This window comes from Lissotriton helveticus, chromosome 7 (genome assembly GCF_964261635.1).
Source record: "Lissotriton helveticus chromosome 7, aLisHel1.1, whole genome shotgun sequence".
Lineage (NCBI taxonomy): Eukaryota > Metazoa > Chordata > Amphibia > Caudata > Salamandridae > Lissotriton > Lissotriton helveticus.
The window spans coordinates 1,963,596,490-1,963,618,732 of NC_136068.1; the positions used below are offsets into that span (position 1 = coordinate 1,963,596,490).

Genomic DNA, 22,243 nt, shown 5'->3' on the forward strand with positions numbered 1-22,243 from the left:
GAGCATACCCTGCCAACTTAGGGCAAACAAAGAAAAACCAAAGGAAATGATGGACGGAGCGTTGACAATACAAGCACTGACCCCCAGTCAACTGATCTGGGTTTAATCCATCACCGTTCTTTAGCCCACTCTGCCACCCCAGTTCAGACATGGCCATATGCAAATCAGTCTGACCCTGTGCCTCATGGGAACAGTCCAGCCCGAACTGCCAAGCCATGCCTTCCCTGGACCGGAAACAAGCTACCGAGGACTGGTTTCTGGCATTTCAGCCTTCTTCAGCCTGGCTTGCTTGAATCCAGTGGCAAAGTGAGCAAGAGACTCACTTCTGAGCATACCCTGCCAACTTAGGGCAAACAAAGAAAAACCAAAGGAAATGATGGACCCACCTGCCAACAAGTCACCCCTCTGCATCCGGGACACACATCGACCGCGAACTAGCAGCCCTGTCCCGCTCCCGGTCAGGTCACTGCCGCGGTCAACACATGCGCACAATGCAGAAGGCAGGGCCAGTCCAAGGCATGGGCAGGGCACAGACACCCCAGGGACACACCACCCACACCATCAAGTCACAGGCCAGGTGCCCATCCTGTACACCCCCATGCACAGCAACAAGCACAGGTACAAGCAGGCAAAATATCACACCCTGCACCACCCAACAGACAACCAGGGAGACAGCCACTGCAGGAGTAGCTGACAAGGAACACAGTACACCAGTGCCACACACACTCAAGGCTGACAATACTTCCCAGCACATACACACACACTGGGTGTATCCACAAACAGAACACACACAGCATAGCCTGAATAATTGCCTGCACAAAACTACACAAAAACACCACAGGACATCAGGGGATGCACATCAGGCAATGCCAAGCCCACAGACACACAACACTGTATGCACAACAGGCAGTGTGTGCACAACAAGCACAACAGCCACACACAGACATGACTAACACAACCACAAATCAGCACAGCACTAAAACAACACCACGCCCAGGAAGTGAATCTACACCACAGCCATCACACAGACACCCAACACAACAACAACAGGATGCACCACCCTGGGATACAACAGCACAACCAGCTACACCAGAGCACTGGGCAGCACACGCAGCTCAAAGGGCACAAGGTCAATCAACACTGATTAATACCACAAGAACATCACACATAAAACAATGTAGCCATGTCCAGAGTGGAACAGCACACTCGGGCCAAAAACTGCACCACAAGACACAGTCTCACAACTGAAGGGATGGTGAGGCACATACTCATGGGAACAAAGGGGGCAGCTGACATGAAAATCAAATGATTTGCATGTCAGTATCAGACATGTGAGGTGTTTCCAAAACACAAATAGAGTGATTGCAGACCCACAATGTCTAGGCACAAGTGGCACACATAGGGGATGGCATCACACCATGACTTACAGGAGGAGAAAATGCACCATGTGCCTGCCGTGCCAGAGAAAGTCACACACAATGCCAGTGAGGAGCAGCAGGGTCACACAGTCCACACAAACACACACAACACACATTGATGCTCAAACAAACACAACACTGATGTGCAAGTCACACACTTTGCACACACATAGGTGACAAATACAACAAGGATGAGTCACACAGAACTGCATTGACACACCAACACACTGCACAGTGCACAACAGACAACTCACACAAAAGCATTAAATCATTTACACACGGCAGGACAATCCAAACAACATGCACACAACTCCTGGCTGACACATGTGTGTCAATCACAATACAGGGCACACACACATCCACATCAACTACAAATTCACACTGCACACCTCCTCACCACCCAAGAACCCACATCTCATGTATGCCAGGGGACCAGGACTAAGGACCAACACAGGATGACCATACACATACACAGCTGGGCATATATACAGGAATAACACACATACATCATGACTGTGCCCAGCCAGCATGCAAACTTGTGCACAGCATCACACCCTGTGCTGGCAGTGAACCCCAAACTGACATGGCAACAACGTAGCCAACAACAGAAAACCACTCACAATATAACTGCATGACAGCTAAAAGAGCCAACACAGATAACACAAGTATCAGTGTCTGAATGGACTGAAGCCCCTGCCACCCCTGTAAATAAATGTGATGCGGACACAGAACTTGGCAATGTTGAAGTGACACATAGAGCATGGGGCATAGGTAACCAAATGCACACACAAAAAGAACTTTAATCAGCAAGGATACGGACAAAAGACACAACAGCAGTAACTGTCTTTATTCACATATTGCAAAGTCAGTCAGTCAAAGTTCTTTATTGCGATAACTTAATATCATACAAAGACAATGGCACAAAAAACAACAAATAACATAAATGAAAAGAAGCAGATTAAAAACAATTAAAAAACTATTAAAACTTTAAAAAAGAGCATTTCAGATAAAAAGCAGTGTACCATGTACATTTCATTAAGACTTTGTAATTGCGTAGTGTTAAAGTACATTAATAGTAAAGTACATGATAAAGTGCAGTATCCCAAGGAATAATCCCCGAATAATTGATCTACTAAGATACACAATTTGATCTAAAATTCATTAACCTGAAGTTGCCATCAGCCCGACTAGTTAATAAGCAAGTCTGCACTCTTGAGTCTGGTATTCCTGCTTCTTATTGCTCTTACCAGGAAATTTGCCACAAAAAACATGATCCTGGGAGTTTGCAACATTTGTAGGTAAATAAGAGCAGGTCGGACCAGAATGAATCCCGCTTCCTTAAGTATAGGAACGAGAAACTGCCTCCGGACATCGTTATAATGGCTACAAAACATTATAAAGTGCATTGTGCTCTGATCTGAAAAAAGATCACATGAACATGGCGGGGCCTTTTCCGGGGTACTCCACTCAGAGTAAAAACCCAAGTTAAAATGAATTAGGTTAAGTCTAAAACGGGTTAAAATGAACCTGTGATAAGAGTTAGTCACCACATTAAGGTAGTTGTCAGGACCACTAGGTATAGCCAGCAGAAGGCTGGCCCTAACACAGGGTTTCCGTAGCTCGATTTCCTCCCTCTCCAAGGAAAGAAGATCTTTCATGGCGGCCTTGATGAATACAACATCATTGGATGTTATAGAGTCAATGGCTGTATATAGTTCAGGCCTCCCCAACCTACAAAAACTGTCCTTAATGTACTTTAACCATCCAATCTTATGTACCTTATCCAGGGTCAAACAGTCCCTTATTATGGAATGGTTTAGGGAAATTTCAGGATTAAGCCACAGCTTGAGCCATGCGATTAATGGGGCTGTTCTAACCATATCGCTAATGAAGCCTTCTCCTATTTCCTGGTGGACAGTATAGGATGGGGTTGACTGCGGGACGCCCAAAACTAATCTGAAAAATCTGTTTTCCGCGGTCTGTATGGGGTCAACTCTTTTATGCCCCCAAAGGGAGCTCCCATATGAAGCTACAGAGATACATTTGGCTTTGTATATTTTACTAATAGCTTCAAAAGGCCTTCCCCCTAGTCTTTTTGAAAAACCATGAAGAGCCGCGGAAGTTCTAGCCAGTATAGCTACTCTACTTTTTACATGAGGGCCCCAGCTACCTTTGTCGTCAAAAGTGATCCCTAGATAGGGGAAAGTAGTAACCCGAACAAGTTTTTCCCTTCCGCAGAGAAAGGTTTTATGGGCGGATTTCCTTGAGGCCAAACCCATAAGCATAATCTGGGATTTTTTTGCGTTGATTTTCAGGTCTAAGGAACCCATAAAGGATTCAAAAGCATCCAGCAGCCGTTGTAGCCCCACTCCTGTTCGTGCCAGAAGCACCGCGTCATCCGCGTACAGGAGAACTGGGATACCCTGTCCCCCCGCACGTGGAATATCGCAGGTGACCCCTCTTAGGGCGGGCTCTAAAGCATTCACATACAGCGTGAACAGTAGAGGTGCCAAGATGCATCCCTGACGGACACCTCTTTCCGAAGCAAACACTTCAGTACATCTTCCATCAGTAGAGACTCTAACTTTAGCAGACAGGCCAGAATGCAGGTCGGACAGTAAACTAACTATAGATCTGTCCAGACCCATCTCGACCAGTTTACCCCAAAGCTTAGATCTATTGACCATATCGAATGCAGAGGAAAGGTCCATGAACCCTAGGTACATGGACCCATCCTTAGCTCTGGTGTATTTCTCAATCAGTAGGTGGAGATTGAGGCACTGGTCCAGGGTGCTTCTCTTGGGTCTAAACCCGTATTGCACATTGCTCAAGATATTATTCTCGGTGGCCCATGTATTCAGTTTTGCTAATAGAACTCTCCCCAAGATTTTAACTGAGGAGTCTATCAGTGAAATGGGCCTATAGCATACAGGGTCCTGCCTATTGCCTTTTTTAAAAACCGGAATAATAGTTGAAGTTTTCCAGGACTTCGGGATGTTGTCACGGTTTAAGGCGTTAAAAACCCTGCAAAGCAATCTTGACCAGAAGTTGGGAAAACATTTAAAAGCATCGGCCGGAACACCATCCGGTCCCGGTGCCTTTTTTGTCAAAGTTCGACTAATGGCGTCTAAAATCTCCTCGACTTCAAAGTGCAAGTGGTTACCCAGTGTGATAGTAAACTCTTCATAAGCACTATTCTTAGCTAAAGACTTGCCTGAGTATATCTCTCTGAAGTGTTGAATCCAGTCCTGATCTGGAATATTTGCTTCCAGAGGGGAGTTATCCTCGCCTGTGAGAAGGGGTTGATTAACAATTCTCCAGAACTCCCCACTATTTTTTAATATGGCTGAATCTGTAAGTTGCGCCCAAGCTTCATCTTTAAGCTCTTTCTTTCTGGCTGCAATAGCTTTTTTATATAAGGCCCTACTAGTCCTAATAAGGTCACGATCCTTTGGATCGGATTTGAGGGCGTTAAGCAGCACAGAGTGTGCTAGGGAACAACTGTGATCAAACCATCTTTTAGGAGGTTTTGTCTTGATCTTGCTGATCACAGAGAGCCTACCACTTATCTTACAACATATACTGGTAAATGCTAGAATGACATCCCCATCATTAGCATCATTCGATAAGCAGACCCCAACCTCTTCCTCAGAGTCTAACAAAAGTTCCTGAATGAATGGTTCTGGGGTAATACTGTCCCATTTGAGTCTACGTCTTTGGTCCTTAACTTTAATTGGTCCATCCATAAAGGTTGAACCATGGATGCGTCCTAATAATCCACCCTCTCCTATATCCAGAGAAACTGGGTTGTGGTCACTAAAAACAGATATCACAGTTCTATACATAAAAACTTTAGATAAAAAACATGCAGAGATAAAAATATAATCAATGATAGAGCCATTGTCTGAGCCCTTAAAAGTAGGGGCCCTATCCTCCTCCCCACAACTAGATTCATAGAGGTTCCATCTAGCAAGAAAGGTTTCTAGACATTCCCCCTGCTTGTTATGCGCCAGATGAACCATTGCGCTGTTCGGGGGGGATTCAACGTCATCACAAACACATGATAATAAGCACGGATGAATATTAAAATCCCCTAAAAAAATAATTTCAAATACATTAACATCCACACTATAGACTGACAGGAAATCATCCAATCTACCGAGACTATATGACGTACAATCGGCAGCATTGGGGTTATAAAAATTAATAAACAGAATGTTAGGAGACTCAGTATGAGACAATTCAACGATAAGGCAATGTTCTGAACCTGAGGCTAATACCTTAAGACATCCCTTAATATCAAGTTTAAACAGGCTAATCAAGCCCCCCTTAGCCCTTCCCGCTGAACTAGCCACGGCAGGGATACTAAAGTAGCTGAAGCCATCAAGAGAAAAGGTGTTGCTAGTGTCCCAGGTTTCCTGAAAGGCGATAACGTCATACGTGGATATAAAATCTAACCAGGTTGCATTATCTGCCTTTGTCTTAATGCCAGCAATATTCCAGGTAAGGATACTAAAAACAGGCACATTAATCCTAGGCTTTACGAGTTGTATTGCAAAGATGTGAAAGTATCACTATTGTACACAACATCAAGGTACAAAATGGAGATCAAATGTAAGATATCCTGCACAAGCAAAGTACAAACAGGAAGGCCATTGTACAGGGGAGACTCCAACACAGCAGAGCCTCAGGGCTAGTGTCCATGGCACAGGGGAGACTCCAACACAGCAGAGCAACAGGGCCAGTGTCCAGGGCAGATGGCAGAGCAGGTACATGAGAGACTGCACAGGTGAGAGTACAACACAGCAGAGCAACAGGGCCAGTGTCCATGGCACAGGGGTGACTCCAACACAGCAGAGCAACAGGGCCAGTGTCCATGGCACAGGGGTGACTCCAACACAGCAGAGCAACAGGGCCAGTGTCCATGGTACAGGTGGGACTCCAACACAGCAGTGCAACAGGGCCAGTGTCCATGGCAGGTGGCAGAGCAGGTACATGAGAGACTGACAGGTGAGAGTACAACACAGCAGAGCAACAGGGCCACTATCCATGGCAGGTGGCAGAGCAGGTACATGAGAGACTGACAGGTGAGAGTACGACACAGCAGAGCAACAGGTCCAGTATCCATGGCACAGGGGAGACTCCAACAGAGCAGAGCAACAGGGACAGTGGCCATGGCAGGTGGCACAGCAGGTACATGGGAGGCTGCACGGGCAAGGCCAGAACAGCAGTGAACGACAAGGCCAGTGGCCAGGGAGAAGTGCAGAGTCAGGGCATGAGAAGCTGTACAGTGAGTGTGTTTGACTGTATCCTTCCATGTCAGAGTTGATGCTCTTTCTTCAATGCACGGGAGCTGAATGTCGCAAGTTCCCACTGCCTCACCCAAGCCTTCCAGCAACATACAATATTAGCACAATTGCTGACTAGGCGTAGGGGGGGGAAAGGGGATGGGACAGAGAAGAGACTGCCACTATACGTATGATTCTTTCTTCAGCTTCAGACTTCGTCTTTTCCTATTCTTCTTACTTCGCTGACTTGCATTCTGCTGTAAAAGAATTTACTGTTAACATGTATTCCTTTCTTTTCACTCAATTCTGTATTTTATTACCTCTCTGTGTACCTACCCAAAGCTGTAGTGACTTTTGCCTCTCTACTATTGCTTGTGTATAAAGCTTCTGTGCTGCAACTAAGAATATGAATCTATTAGCCTTCAATAAGTGTCTACACACACTAGTATGGTATCAAATCCTTTACTTGAGGGAAAATCCACTATTAGATCTAATGTTACTGTATGCCATGGATAAGGTGGGTTTGGCAAGGGTTGCAATAACCCTTCTGGGGCCTGCCGCTTAGATTTACCCCTAGCGCAGATCTCACATGTGGTCACATATTTTCGTATATCTTTGATCATGCCTGGCCACCAGAAACGCCGTCGCACCAATTGCTCTGTCTTAGAAATTCCTTTATGTCCCGCCAAAATGCTGTCGTGACTTTCTTTCAAGGCCTTTTGTTGCATTTCTAATGTGGGTAGATACAAAGCTCCATCATGATACATTAACCTTTCTCGAATTTCTCTTCTTGAGTCTTGTTTCTACCATTCTTCCATTTCTTCAGTGGTTAACAAATTCCGTTCTTTCTGTTCTTGATCTTCTCGCAACACTGCTCCTATCACCCTTTCAGCTGGTATGATTGTCTTTTCTTCAATTCTTTCTAATACTCCTTCCGTTCCCAATCTGGACAGAGCATCAGCTTTACCATTCTGAGACCCTGGTCAGTAAGTTATAACAAAATCATAGTCTGCGAAGTACAAGGACCAACGTAACTGTCTGGGTGTTAACATTCAAGCAGACTTCAGGAACTTCAAATTTCTATGATCTGTGAATATCGTGACCACATGTCTGGCACCCATCAAATTATGTCTCCTCTCTTTGAAGGCGTCCTTGATGGCCACTAACTCTTTTTCCGTTATGGTATAATTTACTTCTGCGGTTGTTAGTTTCCTAGAACGGAAGGCCACTGGATGTAGCTGTCCAGTATACTTATGTCTTTGATACAACACTCCTCCCAGTGCCAAATTGTGGTATTTTTGGGTGAGAAGTAGCTAAACTAAATGTATGAATTAATGTTTTTGTTAATGTTTAATTTCTTTTAACAGCTTAAAATTCTATGAATGTAGCACAGAATATTTTACACATTACAAATATTTATAATGAAAAATATTCTAATTTTAAAGAAACAAAAAGATAATAATATACAATGTATGATATAAAATGTAATACAGATACTGTTTCAAATACTATTTATAACAAAATAAACAAAAGGTACAACTTCCATGTCACAAAATGCAAAAATAACAAAAATGTTTACATTTACAAATCTCCCTCCAATAAATTCAACAGTAGTAAAAACATTGGATTGCGGATAGGTAATATTTACTGTGCCCATTCCAGCCAGCAGAACAGTAGCAAAACTGTTGGAATGTGAAGGGGTAAAATTTACTATTCCCACACCAGTCAGTAAAATAGTAGGGAATGTTTTGGATTGCCGAGGGGTAAAAATAAATATTCACCCTCCAAAACGTGCAACAGTAGGGAGAGTGTTGGATTGCGGAATGGTAAATTTACTATTTCCACTTCAATTACTGCAACAGTAGGGAAAGTGTTATATTGCGGAGGGGTAACATTTATTATTCCTACTTCGGTCTGTTCAACATTAAAAATAAACAAAATATCTAAAACAAAATATTTAAAATAAAATAAAATTATTTTAAAAGCAAAGCTAATAAAAAAACTATAAATATGTTGAAAAATAAACTGAAAATATATTTAATAGAAAAGATATCACAATCTTAAATACATATCACAAACAACTACAAATATAAAAAAATACAAAAATAATGTTCGTACTAATAAATATTTTTAATTCATTAATAAAAACATTAATTGTTACATACATTTAGTTTAGTTACTTCCCCCCCTATAATACCACAACACTCGCAACCTTCACCTAAAACATTCTTTACACTATTAATCTAAATATTCATCAATAAAATAATTTTCATTAATTAAATGTTAATGAATAATTAATTATAATTAATGTGCTTCTCACAATAAATTCACACAAAGCACAAACACACACATAACATGTTACAAAAAAAATTTACAACCAAAAATTAACATATATCATTATTAAATTCATATTGAATATTAATTAAAAGAAAATGATAAGGGCTTAACATTAATTAACTTCCCACTCAATACCCCCACAAAACCCACAACCCACATCTAAAATCTAAAAATAATTAATGTATTTTCACAATTAACATAATCAATTATCAATTAAACAAATACTATTAATTAGAAACCAAATTAGAATAATTAAACGTAGCACTCTCCCTATAATTCCCACAACCCACACCTAAAATTACACTTAAAAAAAGGTAATTACACAATTAATTCTGATTTCCAAATAAATAACTAATAATATTTAACAACTAATTTTAAAGTAGTTAAAAATAATTTACTTCCCACTCTTTACCCCTATAAACCCAAAACCTGCACCTAAAAAAAGTAAATAAACAATTAACATAAATAATTATGAATTAGTTAAATCATATTTATCATCAACTAACTATTAATTGATTTAAAATAAATACTTCCCACCCATTACCCCTATAACCCAATACCCTGCACCTAAAAAATACACAATTAACATAATTAATTGTCACTTAATTAATTAATATTAATTAACAACACATTTTTATTAATTCAATATAAATTACTTACCACCATTTGCCCCTATAACCTAACAACCCACACCAAAACAGATTACACAATTAATATATTTAATTATTAATTAATTAAGTACTATTATTTATCATCTAATTATTAATTAAAAATAAATTACTTCGCACCCTTTACCGCTGCAATCCCACAACATGCCCCTGAAAATTACCCAATTAACATAATTAGTTATCAATTAATTAATATTAATTAACAACTAATCATTAGATAATTACTTAATACTAAATACTTAAAATGTACCCCAAAAAATTTAAAGCACAAATAACACAATTAAATATAAATTTAACAAATATTAAGTAAGAAATAATCATTAATTTATTATAATTATATTACTTCCCAACCTCTTCCCCTATAAACCCACAACCCACTACAGAACTAAAAAACACAAAATGTATTTAAATTAAATTGAATAACTACAAAGAATTTAACACATCTATTAAAACCATAAATAACACCTTTTATAAAAAAATCACAAACATTTAAAATAAATACAAACATTTGTAACACTAAATATAAAAGTATTATTATTGACTTCAATATTTTTAAAATTAATATTAATTACTTTCAAATCGATATTTTTGACATTGATTTTCTTGACATCAATATTTCCATGTCACAATATTTTAACCCCTTGCATGCTTGTGACGGAACCGTTCCGTCACAAGCCTCGGGTGTGCTGTGCTTGTGACGGAACCGTTCTGTCACGGCCCGCTCGCCACGCCTGCGCTGAGCGTTCTATTGGGCGGGTGGGGCCGTGACGGAACCGCTCCGTCACAAGCACAGCTCGCCCGAGGCTCGTGACGGAGCGGTTCCGTCACGCGCACGTGAGCGCCGCGCGGCCCCCCCTCCCCCTTAGCTCTGCTGCGGAATAGCCACCACAGTGAAGGGGTTAAACCTGATGTATTTATCTGTCGATATTTGCAACTCAATGTTGTCTAAACACTGATTTTTAGCCTAAATACTTTTATCAGTTCATGACATATTTGCACAAACTGCTAAAAACTGAAACATACACCTTTATAGGGTACTTCGTCTGAGTTCCAATCACAGCAGAGGGCAGACATTGCATTAAAAATACTCTTTAATAAAATGTGCTTCTTTAAAATTCGATATAGAGGCTACCCTTCACTGTAATGATCTGTCAACAGGAAAATCTCAAGCATGAGACACTGATGTTTAACCTTTCTGTTCTTCAATAAAGTTACAGCAGTTTTAAGAAAACTTACACATATTCAATACATTAGAAAACTTGCCATGGAATGGTTTGTTGACATGGAATAATAATCTGACTCCACAGGTGGAAGGAGCAACAGAATCAGGCAGTTGACATGACATGTAAATGTGAACAAAGCAAACACAAGGAGATGATGGAAGGAGCGCTGAAACTTTTCAGACAGCCACCCCCAGTCACACATCTGGGTTGAATCCATTGTTGTTCTTTAGCTCACTTTGCCTCCCAGTTCAGACCCAGCCATATGCAAATCAGTCTTGATCCTGTGCCTCGTGGGAGCAGTCCAGACCAAACTGCCAAGCCATGCCTTCCCTGGACCGGAAACAAGCATCCTGGGATTGGTTTCACGGTAATACCTCACATCAGCTCAGCTAGGTTTAATCCAGTGTCAAAGTGAGCAAGTGACCCACGTCTGGGCATACCCTGCCAACTTAGGGTGAACAAAGCAAACACAAGGAGATGATGGACAGAGTGATGAAACTTTTCAGACACCCACCCTCAGTCACAGATCTGGGTTGAATCCATCAACGTTCTTTAGCTCACTCCTCCACCCCAGTTCAGACCCAGGCATATGCAAATAAGTCTTGACCCAGTGCCTCATGGGAACAGTCCAGACATAACTGCCAAGCCAGGTCTTCCCTGGACCAGAAGCAAGCATGCTGGAACCAATATTGGGGGAACATCACTCATCAGCCAGGCTAGCTTGAATCCAGTGGCAAAGTGAGCAAGTGACCCACATCTGGGCATACCCTGCCAGCTTAGGGCAAACAAAGCAAACACAAGGAGATGATGGTCAGAACGCTGAAACTTTTCAGGCACTCACCCCCATCACAGATCTGGGTTGAATCCATCATTGTTCTTTAGCTCACTTTTCCGCCCCAGTTCAGACCCAAGTTCAAAAATGCCACATTGATGGAAAACATAGGGACATGTGGTTATCACATGAACTGTTGGTGTCGCTTTCCACAAAGAGATAGGGTCACAGAGCCACATAAAAATGGACATAAGAATCTGGAGTGTTTTGTGTGAGGAAGGAACTGTAATGAGGTGTATAGTCAGGATATGTTTCATCTTTTTGATAAGTCAACAAGTAGAGGAGTTGAGAAACAGGTACATTCCAAGAGTAGAACAGCATACTAAGACAAAGCAACTGTGACTTAAATCTTTCACAATTACTAAATAATCTGTTGAGTCATTCCACATTTATTCAATCAATCAATCAATCAATCAATCAATAAATCAATCAGAGTACTTGTAAAGCGCGCTACTTACCTGTGAGGGTATCAAGGCGCTGGGGGAGGGGGGTGCTGCTACTGCTCGAAGAGCCAGGTCTTGAGGAGTCTTCTGAAGGCGAGTAGGTCTTGGGTCTGTCGTAGGTGGGTAGGGAGGGTGTTCCAGGTCTTGTAAGTGAGTTAGGAGAAGGATCTGCCACCAGAGGTTGTTCGTTGGATGCGGGTGACAGCGGCGAGGGCGAGGGCGGTGAAGCGCAGCTGGCGGGTAGGGATGTAGAAGCTGAGTCTGCTGTTCAGGTAGGCTGGTCCAGTGTTGTGGAGTGCTTTGTGTGCGTGGGTGAGGAGTTTGAAGGTGATCCTCTTGTTGACTCGGAGCCAGTGTAGGTCTCTCAGGTGGGGGGTGATGTGGCTGCGGCGCGGGACGTTGAAGATCAGTCTGGTGGAGGCGTTTTGGATGCGTTGTAGTCGTCGTAGGTGTTTGGCTGGGATTCCTGCATAGAGTGCGTTGCCGTAATCCAGTCTGAACTGATGAGGGCCTGTGTCACCGTTCTTCTTGTGTCAGTCGGAATCCACGTGTAGATCCTGCAGAGCATGCAGAGGGTATTGTAGCAGGAGGAGGAGACGGAGTTGACCTGTTTAGATATGGAGAGAGAAGCGTCAAGGACGAATCCTAGGTTGCGTGCATGGTTGGTGGGAGTCTGTGCTGTTCCCAGTGTGGTCGGCCACCAGGAGTCGTCCTAGGCTGAGGGTGTGGGTCTGAGGATGAGTACCTCCGTCTTGTCCAAGTTCAGCTTCAGGCGGCTGTTCCTAATCCAGTCGGCGATGGCCTTCATTCCCTCGTGGAGGTTGGTTTTGGCAGTGTGCGGGTCCATGGTGAGGGAGAGGATGTCGTCGGCGTAGGAGATGATTTTGAGGTCGTGTTGGCGGGCCACTTGTGCGAGGGGGGCCATGTAGACGTTGAACAGCATCAGCCTGAGTGATGATCCCTGGGGGATGCCACAGATGATGTTGGTGGCCTCGGATCAGAAGTGCGGGAGGCGGAAGCTCTGGGTTCTGCCGGAGAGGAAGGACGTGGTCCAGTCAAGGGCCTTCTCTTGGATTCCGACTTCTCGGAGGCGTGTCTTTAGAGTGCGATGGCAGACCACGTCGAAGGCGTCTGACAGGTCCAGGAGGATGAGGGCTGATGTTTCACCATTGTGTAGTTGGCGCCTGATGTCGTCTGTGGCAGCGATGAGGGCTGTCTCGGTGCCGTGGTTTCGTCTGAACCCGGACTGGGACGGGTCCAAGATGTTTTTTTTTTCCAGGTGGCGGGCCAGTTGCATGTTGACGATTTTCTCGATGACCTTCGCTGGGAACGGGAGCAGGTAGATGGGCCGGAGGTTCTTGAGGTCCTTGGGGGTCATCCTTGGGCTTCTTGAGAAGGGCGTTGATTTCGGCATGTTTCTAGCTTTCCAATGAATGTCGCTGTTTCGAAGGAGATGTTGATGACCTTCCGTAGTTGGGGTGCGAAGGTAGCGTCTGCTTTGTTGTGGTGTGGGCCCGGGTCTGACGGAGATCCTGAGTGGATGGAGTTCATGACCTTGCGTGTCTCGTCGTCATTGACGTTGGACCAGGAGGTTATGCGGTTGGTGTTGGTGGTGTTCACAGGGGAGTTGGGGTCATAGTGTTGAAGCTGTCATGGATGTCAGCAATCTTGCGGTGGAAAAAGATAGCTAGTGAGTTGCACAGTTCTTTTGAGGGCGGTATGTCGTTGGCGTTGGGGTTGGAGAGTTCCTTCACGATGCTGAAGAGCTCTTTGCTGTTGTTATCCAGGCGGTCTTTGAAGAAAAATCTCTTGACTATTCTGATGAGGTGGTGATGTCTGCGAGTGGGGTCCTTGTGGGCTGCGTGGTTGTCCGGCGTGCGTTCGTGGAGCCATATCTTCTCCAGTTTCCAGCAGGCGCGTTTGGAGGTCTGCAGCTCGTCGGTGAACCAGGTGGCTCTCTTGCTGGCGTGGTTGTTGGAGGGTTTCTTGAGTATGGCGAGGGTGTTGGCGCAGTCGTCGATCCACTGTCTGAGGTCACGGGCTGCGGCATCTGGGTTGGTGGGGTCGTGGGTGGGTTCTGGGCAAGGGTGGTGATCAGCTGGTCTTCAGTGACTTTGCTCCAGCAGCGGCAAGGCAGCTGTTGGGTGCAGTGGTGCGTGGTTGGTTTGTTGAAGTTAAAATGGATGCAGTGGTGGTCGGTCCAGTCGAGTTAGGTGGTATGGTCGAAGGCGACGTGGGTGCCTGGGGAGAAGATGGGGTCCAGTGTGTGGCCAGAGGCGTGGGTGGGTGTGGTGATGACTTGTCTGAGGCCGAGTTTGGCAAGGTTGTCGATCAGGGTGGCGGAGTTGGCATTGTTGTTGTTCTCAAGGTGGAAATTCAGGTCCCCGAGGAGGATGTAGTCTGTGGAGGCGAGTGCGTGGGTGCTGGCGAGGTCGGCGATGGAGTCGCTGAATTGAGCTCGAGTTCCGGGTGGTCTGTAGATGAGTGTTCCTCTGAGGGTGCTGTTGGGGTCGGTGTAAATCTGGAAGTGCAGGTGTTCGGCGGTGTTGAGGGTGTCGTCTGTGTGGGTGGCGACCTTGAGGGTGGACTTGTAAACAATGGCTATTCCTCCTCCGATTCCATTGGCGCGATCCCTGCGGGTGATCTTGTAGCCGTCCCAGATGGCTATGGTGATGTCGGGCGCCGAGTAGTCGTTCCACAAGGTCTCGGCCAGGAAGGCTACGTCTGGGGCGGAGGTGTCGAGCAGATCCCAGAGCTCGACAGCGTGTTTGCGTGCGGAGCATGTGTTGAGGAGTATGCAGCGGAGGTGGTTGGGTCCAGTCCTTGGAGGTTTGGTGGTTCTGTGGCAGGTGAAGCTGCAGGTGTGGCAGGAGAAAGGTCCTTGAGTCCGTTTTGGGGCGGCTTGGAAGCAGGTGTGGTTTCGAACGGCGTTGAGAGCGTAGAGGGTGCTGGAGTCATAGCAGAGTCTGGTGTTGTAGCATTCACGGGGTCCAGGGGTTCTGACACTGGGCGCGGTCCAGGCGCGGACAGCCGCAGATGGGCTTGCCTTTGGCGCGCCAGTGGCGCACCAGCGGCCGCTGTGCGGCCTCCATAAGAGGTGGGAAGGGAGGGAGGAGCTGCTGGGAAGCAGGAGCAGGGTTGCCAATGGGGAAGAGGGGGGCAGACCTGCAGGGACACAGTGCGGGAAGGACGGAGTGGGAGACAGTGGCAGGCACCAGGGAGACGGCGGCAGGCAGCAGGAGGAAACGAGGCAGCTGGCAGTTGTGTGGCGGCGTGGGGAGCGACCTGCCTGCGAGCAGGGTCAAAGGTCGCTCCTACGCCACTGCACTGCCCTCTTAAGAGGTGGAAAGGGAGGGAGGAGCAGCTAGGAGGCGGGAGCGGGGTGGCCAATGGGGATCAGGGGGGCGGGCCACAGGGACGCAGCGGCAAGAAGGAAGGAGCGGGAGACAGCATCAGGCAGCAGGGAGACGGCGGCAGGCAGCAGGAGGAAAGGAGGCAGCTGGCTGCTGTGTGGTGGCATGGGGAGCGACCTGCATGCGAGGGGATGTGGGAGGGAGGAGCAGCTGGGAGGTGGGAGCGGGGTGGCAAGTGGGATTTCAGGGGGGCGGGTCGCAGGGATGCAGCGGGAGAACTGGGCACAGGAAGGAAAAACAAGTCTGGGCAAGAAAAGAAGTACAGGCACGGACGAATAAAAACAAGTCAGGGCAAGAAAGCAAGTTAGGCACAGGGAAAAAATACAAGATTAGTCAAAAACAATGCAGGCAGAGCCGTGCAGCAGCGCAGGGAGCGACCTGCCTGCGAGCAGGGTCAGGGTCATTTGGTTTAGCACTCTTAAAGAGGCTATTTGTTTATTTTTAGGCAAACTAACAAATGCAAATAGATTTGTGAATTTGGCTCAGAATATTGACTAGCAAGAGAAATATTAAGCAAATCAAAGCATGAACATTTGAGAAAGATAGATATTGAACAATCATCTAGACATAGGATATGGAAAAAATGTTCATTATCTTAAGGATGCCTGGGTTTTTTCCCATAAACATGCTAAAAAATTGTGTCAAGCCTGAACACCCGTGTACCTGTTTCTGGTCTGCAATAGCTGATGATAGTTTCTGGGGCCCCTTTCATAAAGGCCATAAACTTCTCAGTTCCAATCACACGACTGATGACAGACATCCGCTTCAGGCTTGAAGAAAATGGAAACTGACGCACAACATGAATTCCTTCAACAGAAACCTATCAAAAGAAAACATCAATTCAATATTTAATTTCAAATCAAAAGCACAGTTACACTCGTTGATTCAGAAAACAGAAGATGTCCACTTATCTGAAACAAGTCAGACATATTCAGGAAAAATTGATGGAGCAATGTTGGTGTTTGTGCCACATGTGCGTGTTGAATTTTGTGTCAAGATGCCTTGTGAATACAAACCTGTCCAATGCGTTTTTCCCAAGTATTCCGCCCAAAGACTGCATGTGGCTACATTGGTACTTCTTACTGGGCCTGGGCGGATCTCAGAGTTTCACTCTGTGAAGTTCTGCGGAGTTACCGGAAAACTCCGCCAAAGTCCACCGACATCCACAAGCAGGCGGAGTATTGCTTGCTCCCCCCCCCCCCCGGAAGCTGATCCTGCTTGTTATTTGTGCCTGCAGGTGTCACTCAGGGGCCACCCTCGGGCACGCCCACTCTGCTTGTTTCTCACGCTTCTGAAGCAACTTCTCTCTGTCTACAGAGCCGTCTAGCGCCTGCGAAGCGCCGTCTAGCGCCTGCGAAGCGCCAGCGGAACGGATCACTCAGAGGGACTGTGGGCGGGGGCCAGGCCTCTGCTTTTGGGGCTGATGTTGCAAGTCTGGGCAGGACACTTGCCTTTTAACTTGACATGAAGATGAGATAAAACTGATGCTTGTCTCAGTGAGCCTTGCTTGCCGAATATGTACCTACCTGCAGCCTCACGATGACAAACACGGTTTGTTCTCCACGAGCCTCCGGCCAACTCGTGCGGGATCCTTTTTGCCTCCTGTAAACACTAAGGTGACGTCTTCACGGGTGTGTGCATGTTTACCTTACTGAAGGGTTCGGACTCCTGTTTCCTCCTGTGCGTTGCTTCCCCTTCTACCCCCGGATGCTGCTCACCTGCATCACTTCCTGCACCCTGTCTCCTGCATCACTTCCTGCACCCTGTCTCCTGCATCACTTCCTGCATGCTGCCACCCTGAGTTGTCACCTGCATCACTTCCTGCACCCTGTGTCCTGCATCACTTCCTGCACCTTGTCACCTGCATCACTTCCTGCACCCTGTCTCCTGCATCACTTCCTGCACCCTGTCTCCTGCATGACTTCCTGCACCTTGTCTCCTGCATCACTTCCTGCACCCTGTCTCCTGCATCACTTCCTGCATGCTGCCACCCTGTCTCCTGCATCACTTCCTGCACCTTGTCTCCTGCATCACTTCCTGCACCCTGTCTCCTGCATCACTTCCTGCATGCTGCCACCCTGTCTCCTGCATCACTTCCTGCACCTTGTCTTCATGAGCCAACTGATGCCGGCAGCTCGCCCGTGCCGCCTCGTGCATGCTGTGCGTTTGGGGGGCCTCCGTCTGATGCTTCCTGCATGCCACGTCCCTGGGCTGCCTCCTCCATGCCACCTTGGTGAGGTGACCTTGGCATGACATTTCTCTGAGCTCTCTCCTTCAGCTGCCTCCTGCTAGCCTGGGGTGCCGCCAGCTGAAGTCTCCATAGATGACAACAGCCCCCCACTCTCAGTCATGACATTAGAGCACACACGGGACTTGTCCTTTCTCTATCTCTGTGGTGGGGCAGCCTCCCCGGCGCTCACTTTAATAGCAGGCAAAGATACTCCCATACAAGGGGCCATTTACAAATGGCATTAACCCACTTTCACGTTCTGGAGGCTATTTCAATTCAGACCGGGATAAGGATTTTTTTAGAGAATAAGGTAAGATGGCCGCCCATCACTACTCTCATGGGCTGTATGTTACTAAAGCCCAATGTCTGTTGTCAGTTATTGGTCATTTTACAAGCCACATTAGCTTGCAGTTTTAGTACTTCCAGGTCGACTCATCAAATACAAGAATTACATGGCTGAGCATATTCTAGGGGTTGCCTGGAAGTGGGTGGGGCTTGTGTTTTGTAAGAGAGGCTGTATGATTGACACTAGAGCCCCATCCGCTAATCCACTACGTTGTACTGAATGCTCCTGACGTGCTCCTTGGCTTTTACGACCTCGCGCGCCTCTTAGGTCAATAAAGTGCGAGTTGTCATCGAGTCAGGTGAGCGTGAACCATAAACCCTGCTCTGCCGGGGATAGGCAGAGTTTCTGCTGAACTCCGTGCTCCAAGTGGAGGGCGAAATGGCAAAAACACGAGCTCCGCTGGCGGAGTGGAGTTTACCGCGCACCCCTACTTCTTACTAACTACAAAATGCAATTCACAATATACAGGTGCAAAGTTTGACCTCCACTACTCCTACATTTGTTATTATGAGATCACTACACAAGTATGTTTACTTCTGCAAAGCAAATGTGGTAGTGACTAAGGAGAGTCGTGGAAATATGCGATAATCGATTTATAAATGTGAAGGGCTTAGAGAGGGATAAGGAGCGTGTTAGAAATTGGATACTAGTTGACTGTTGTGTTGAGCCCTGGACACGTAGCAAAAACAATCCTAGTCAGGGTAAGGAACAAGCAAACCACAAATTAACCTGTGCTCAACCCCCTGGTAGAGTGGTAAAGTCGTAACTTTGAGGCAACAGCGAAACAGTAAAAACACCACACAAAACAAATCCCACACCAAGTTAGAAAAAAAATTAGCTTCATGTAATCACTGACAAAGGTCCAACATGACAAAAATCATAACAGTAAAAATGGAGGATTCAATTTTTAAAGAATAAACTGCAACATACCACCTAAAAGCATAAAGCACAAACCATGGCTATCTGGACATGCTGGACTGGGTCAAAGTCAAAAGTTCAGGCCGGTCACGATAAATCGCTGGTCGGATACAGTCCCAGATTAGCCCAGCTGAGGTTCATCTTCTCAAATTTTGTGCCAAAAGTCCTGATTGCATTGAAGAGGGTTGAAGGGAGCAAGGAGAACGTCGTGGGCAGTGTTCGACGTGGTGCAAGAAGCATGTCGGGCCTCGCGGACAGGTGGGCTGGAGCCTCCCATTGACGTCCTCTACGGGTGATCGATGCTTATTATGAGAAGAGACAGACTGATGGTGACTTGCACTGATTCTCAATGTGAGTGTTGCAGTTCCAGTGTGAATGGGACTGTTTGCAACTGCAGAGTCCAAAAGCTTGATTATAAGAGCTCAAGAGACGCACCAAGGGTCTAGAACCTGAGGGGCACCACTTAGAGTTCAGGGAGTCACTGAAGAAGGGTTCAGGAGCTGTTGGGAGCCTTTTTTTATCCCTGAAGCTTAGATCAAGAGGCCAGAAGACTGGCCCTTTGAGTCACTCTGGGGTACTGGGTTTAAGATTATTGGTTGCAGATCCAGTTCTTCCTCCCCAGGCAAGAGGGCAGAAGGCAGCAGGTCAGCATAGCAGGGCAGTAGTTCCTTCAGAGTAGGAGTCCAGCAGAGTGGCAGTCCTTTCAGCCGCACAGCAGTCCTTCTTCCTGGCAGAGAATCCACAGGTCCAGGAGTGTTTTGAAGTGGTGGTGCCTGAGGTCCTTTTTTATAGACTGATGCCCTGGTGATGGAAGGTGGGAGAAATGTCTAGAAAATGGCTTTGAAGTACAAAGAGTTTCCTGCCTCTCATGCCCTGTCTTAAAGCTTGATTTGTTAGGCCCTTTGTGTGAGGGAAGGGCACAGGCTATCCAGGTGTAATTGGGGCTGCTCTCAGCTCTACCCTGCCCATCCTGCCAGCTGATGGCCCACTCAAGCGCATCTAATCCAACTGTTGTGTATCTGACTGGGAGGAATTCACAAAGTGTAACTGTAAGTTACACCCAGTCATGTGACCCAGGTTAGGCTATAGGCACTAAATGGCAGAAAAATGTCAGCTTTCTAAAAGTGACATTTATAAAACTGTAATAACAAAGCAAACGTCATCACTGAATAAGTCTTAACACCAATTTAAAAGACACCAAACATGAACTGGTTATCTCTTTCCTTTTGGAAATTACTCTTAGAAAATGTAATAAGGCAACTCCGATGTTATCCTATGGTAGAGCTAGGCCATGCAGTTGTGAAAAACCATTTTAAGAGTTTTTCAGTACCAGGCCATGTAAAACTTAAAAGTACATATCCTACTTTCTAATACACTGCACCCTGCCTCTGGCGATGTCCAGGGCCTACCTTAGGGGATGACCTATATGTATTAGAAAGGAAGGTTTGGGCCTGGCAAAAGGTTTATTTTACATGGTCGAAGTGGCATTTTAAAACCGCACATACAGGCTCTGCAATGGCCGGCCTGAGACATGTTTAAAGAGCTGGTTGAGTGGGTGGCACAATCAATGCTGCAGATCCACTAGTAGCAATAACGTTACAGGCCCTGGGTATTTATGTTCGAGTGCAGCATCCCTCCACTAATATACATACAGTAAGACCCCTGGTCCATTGAATTCATGACCTCAGGAGAGTTTACCATATTTTTTCAAAGCACTCTGAACTGGAGTTGTGTGTTCTGCATATGGGGTGCAGGGTCCCTTTGTGGTTGGCTCTATGGCTGCACTTTGTGGGCTAAAAACTGCTAAACACCAACTCTGACTTGTTTAAAAACTGTTTTTAAATAATATTTTCTTGACAATATTTTGTGAAAATCCCTATTATTAATGTTTGCAATATGTTAAAGTTCAAGTTCAAAAGACCTTTATTCGAATTTCATAAAATTCATAAAAGTACCATAATAAAAACATACATTTACACAACAAAAATCAAATTTACAAAATTCATGAATTGTTAAAAGCGAATACATTTCTCATAAGACTATTTTCAGGGGTTTTCCATCGTTTTACGTACACGTATTATAAGTCTCAAGAAAGTGCTAGTGCGGTAAATGAATTCAACTGTATCCAGGGAAAGTAACATTGAGTACGACTCCCCTAACGAAAGGGGTCTATGTTTCCTAAAATACAGAGTTAAAAGCCAGTTAATATATTTTAAATAACATTTACAAAAAAATAGAAAGTGCAAATCATTCTGTTTACTAATACCATCACACGGGCATGGGTTATAAACTGTTGAGTGCTGATAGCCCAGGGGAAAGCCCAACAAAAATTTTACTGAGCCCGCCCTTAACCGAAACAGCAATGATCTCTCCCAGTTGGTCATGGGTAGGGTGAGGTATTGTGCGAGATTTCTCCTACTTAAATCATTTCTCTGGTAAGTCACAACAGTTGATTTGAGAATTTCCCTTTCCATTCGTTCTGAGCTAAAAAGTGCATACAGTGCTGGTTTGACCTCAGTTTTGTCTTTAAATTCAATCTTACTGGGATCGGAGAAAAGGTCTTCCCTGTTCACGTTGCTCAGTGTTTTAAAAACTCCCACGAGCCCGGGGATCGACATGCCGTGATCACATTTAAGACAGTCTTTCATGATGTTTTGTGTTAAACTGGCTGAATTATTCCTCCAGATCCTAATCCAGAAGAGAGCTGGTCTAGATCTAATGAAATCACATACGTAGGGGAGGTTGAGTTCCTCATGGCAAATCAATTTGGAGGATGAAATTGGGGCACCCAGTATTCTCCTACAGAATCGACCTTCTTCTCGCTGAATACTGGGGCTTTTCCTCAAACCTCAAACCTCGGCCCCGTATGTGGCTACTGGTAGGCACTGTAGGTTAAAAAAATTTAAAATAGCTCTGGTGGCACCTAATTTCTTTGGTCACGGCAAGCTCAAAATAGAATTGTTGGCTTTCGAGAACTTGCCCATGGCGTGGGCCGTATGCCCACTCCATGAGCCGTTCGCAGCGAAAACCAAACCAAGAAACGGGAATGTGGATACAGATTATAATTTATCTGTCCCTATGTGTATAGTATTGAGCTTGCATGTCCCAGGGCCACACGGCATAATAA

At 45.4% G+C, this 22,243-nt stretch overlaps 1 protein-coding gene across 1 annotated transcript in view; it reads right to left on the bottom strand.

The window, feature by feature from the left end:
* The window catches only part of LOC144770020 (putative cation-transporting ATPase 13A5), a 235,626-nt gene that overhangs the window by 164,579 nt on the left and 48,804 nt on the right, over positions 1-22,243 (bottom strand). Inside the window, exon 7 of the mRNA XM_078654213.1 lies at positions 16,286-16,442. Coding sequence (XP_078510339.1) covers positions 16,286-16,442 — 157 coding nt within the window. The remainder of the gene's footprint in view (positions 1-16,285; positions 16,443-22,243) is intronic.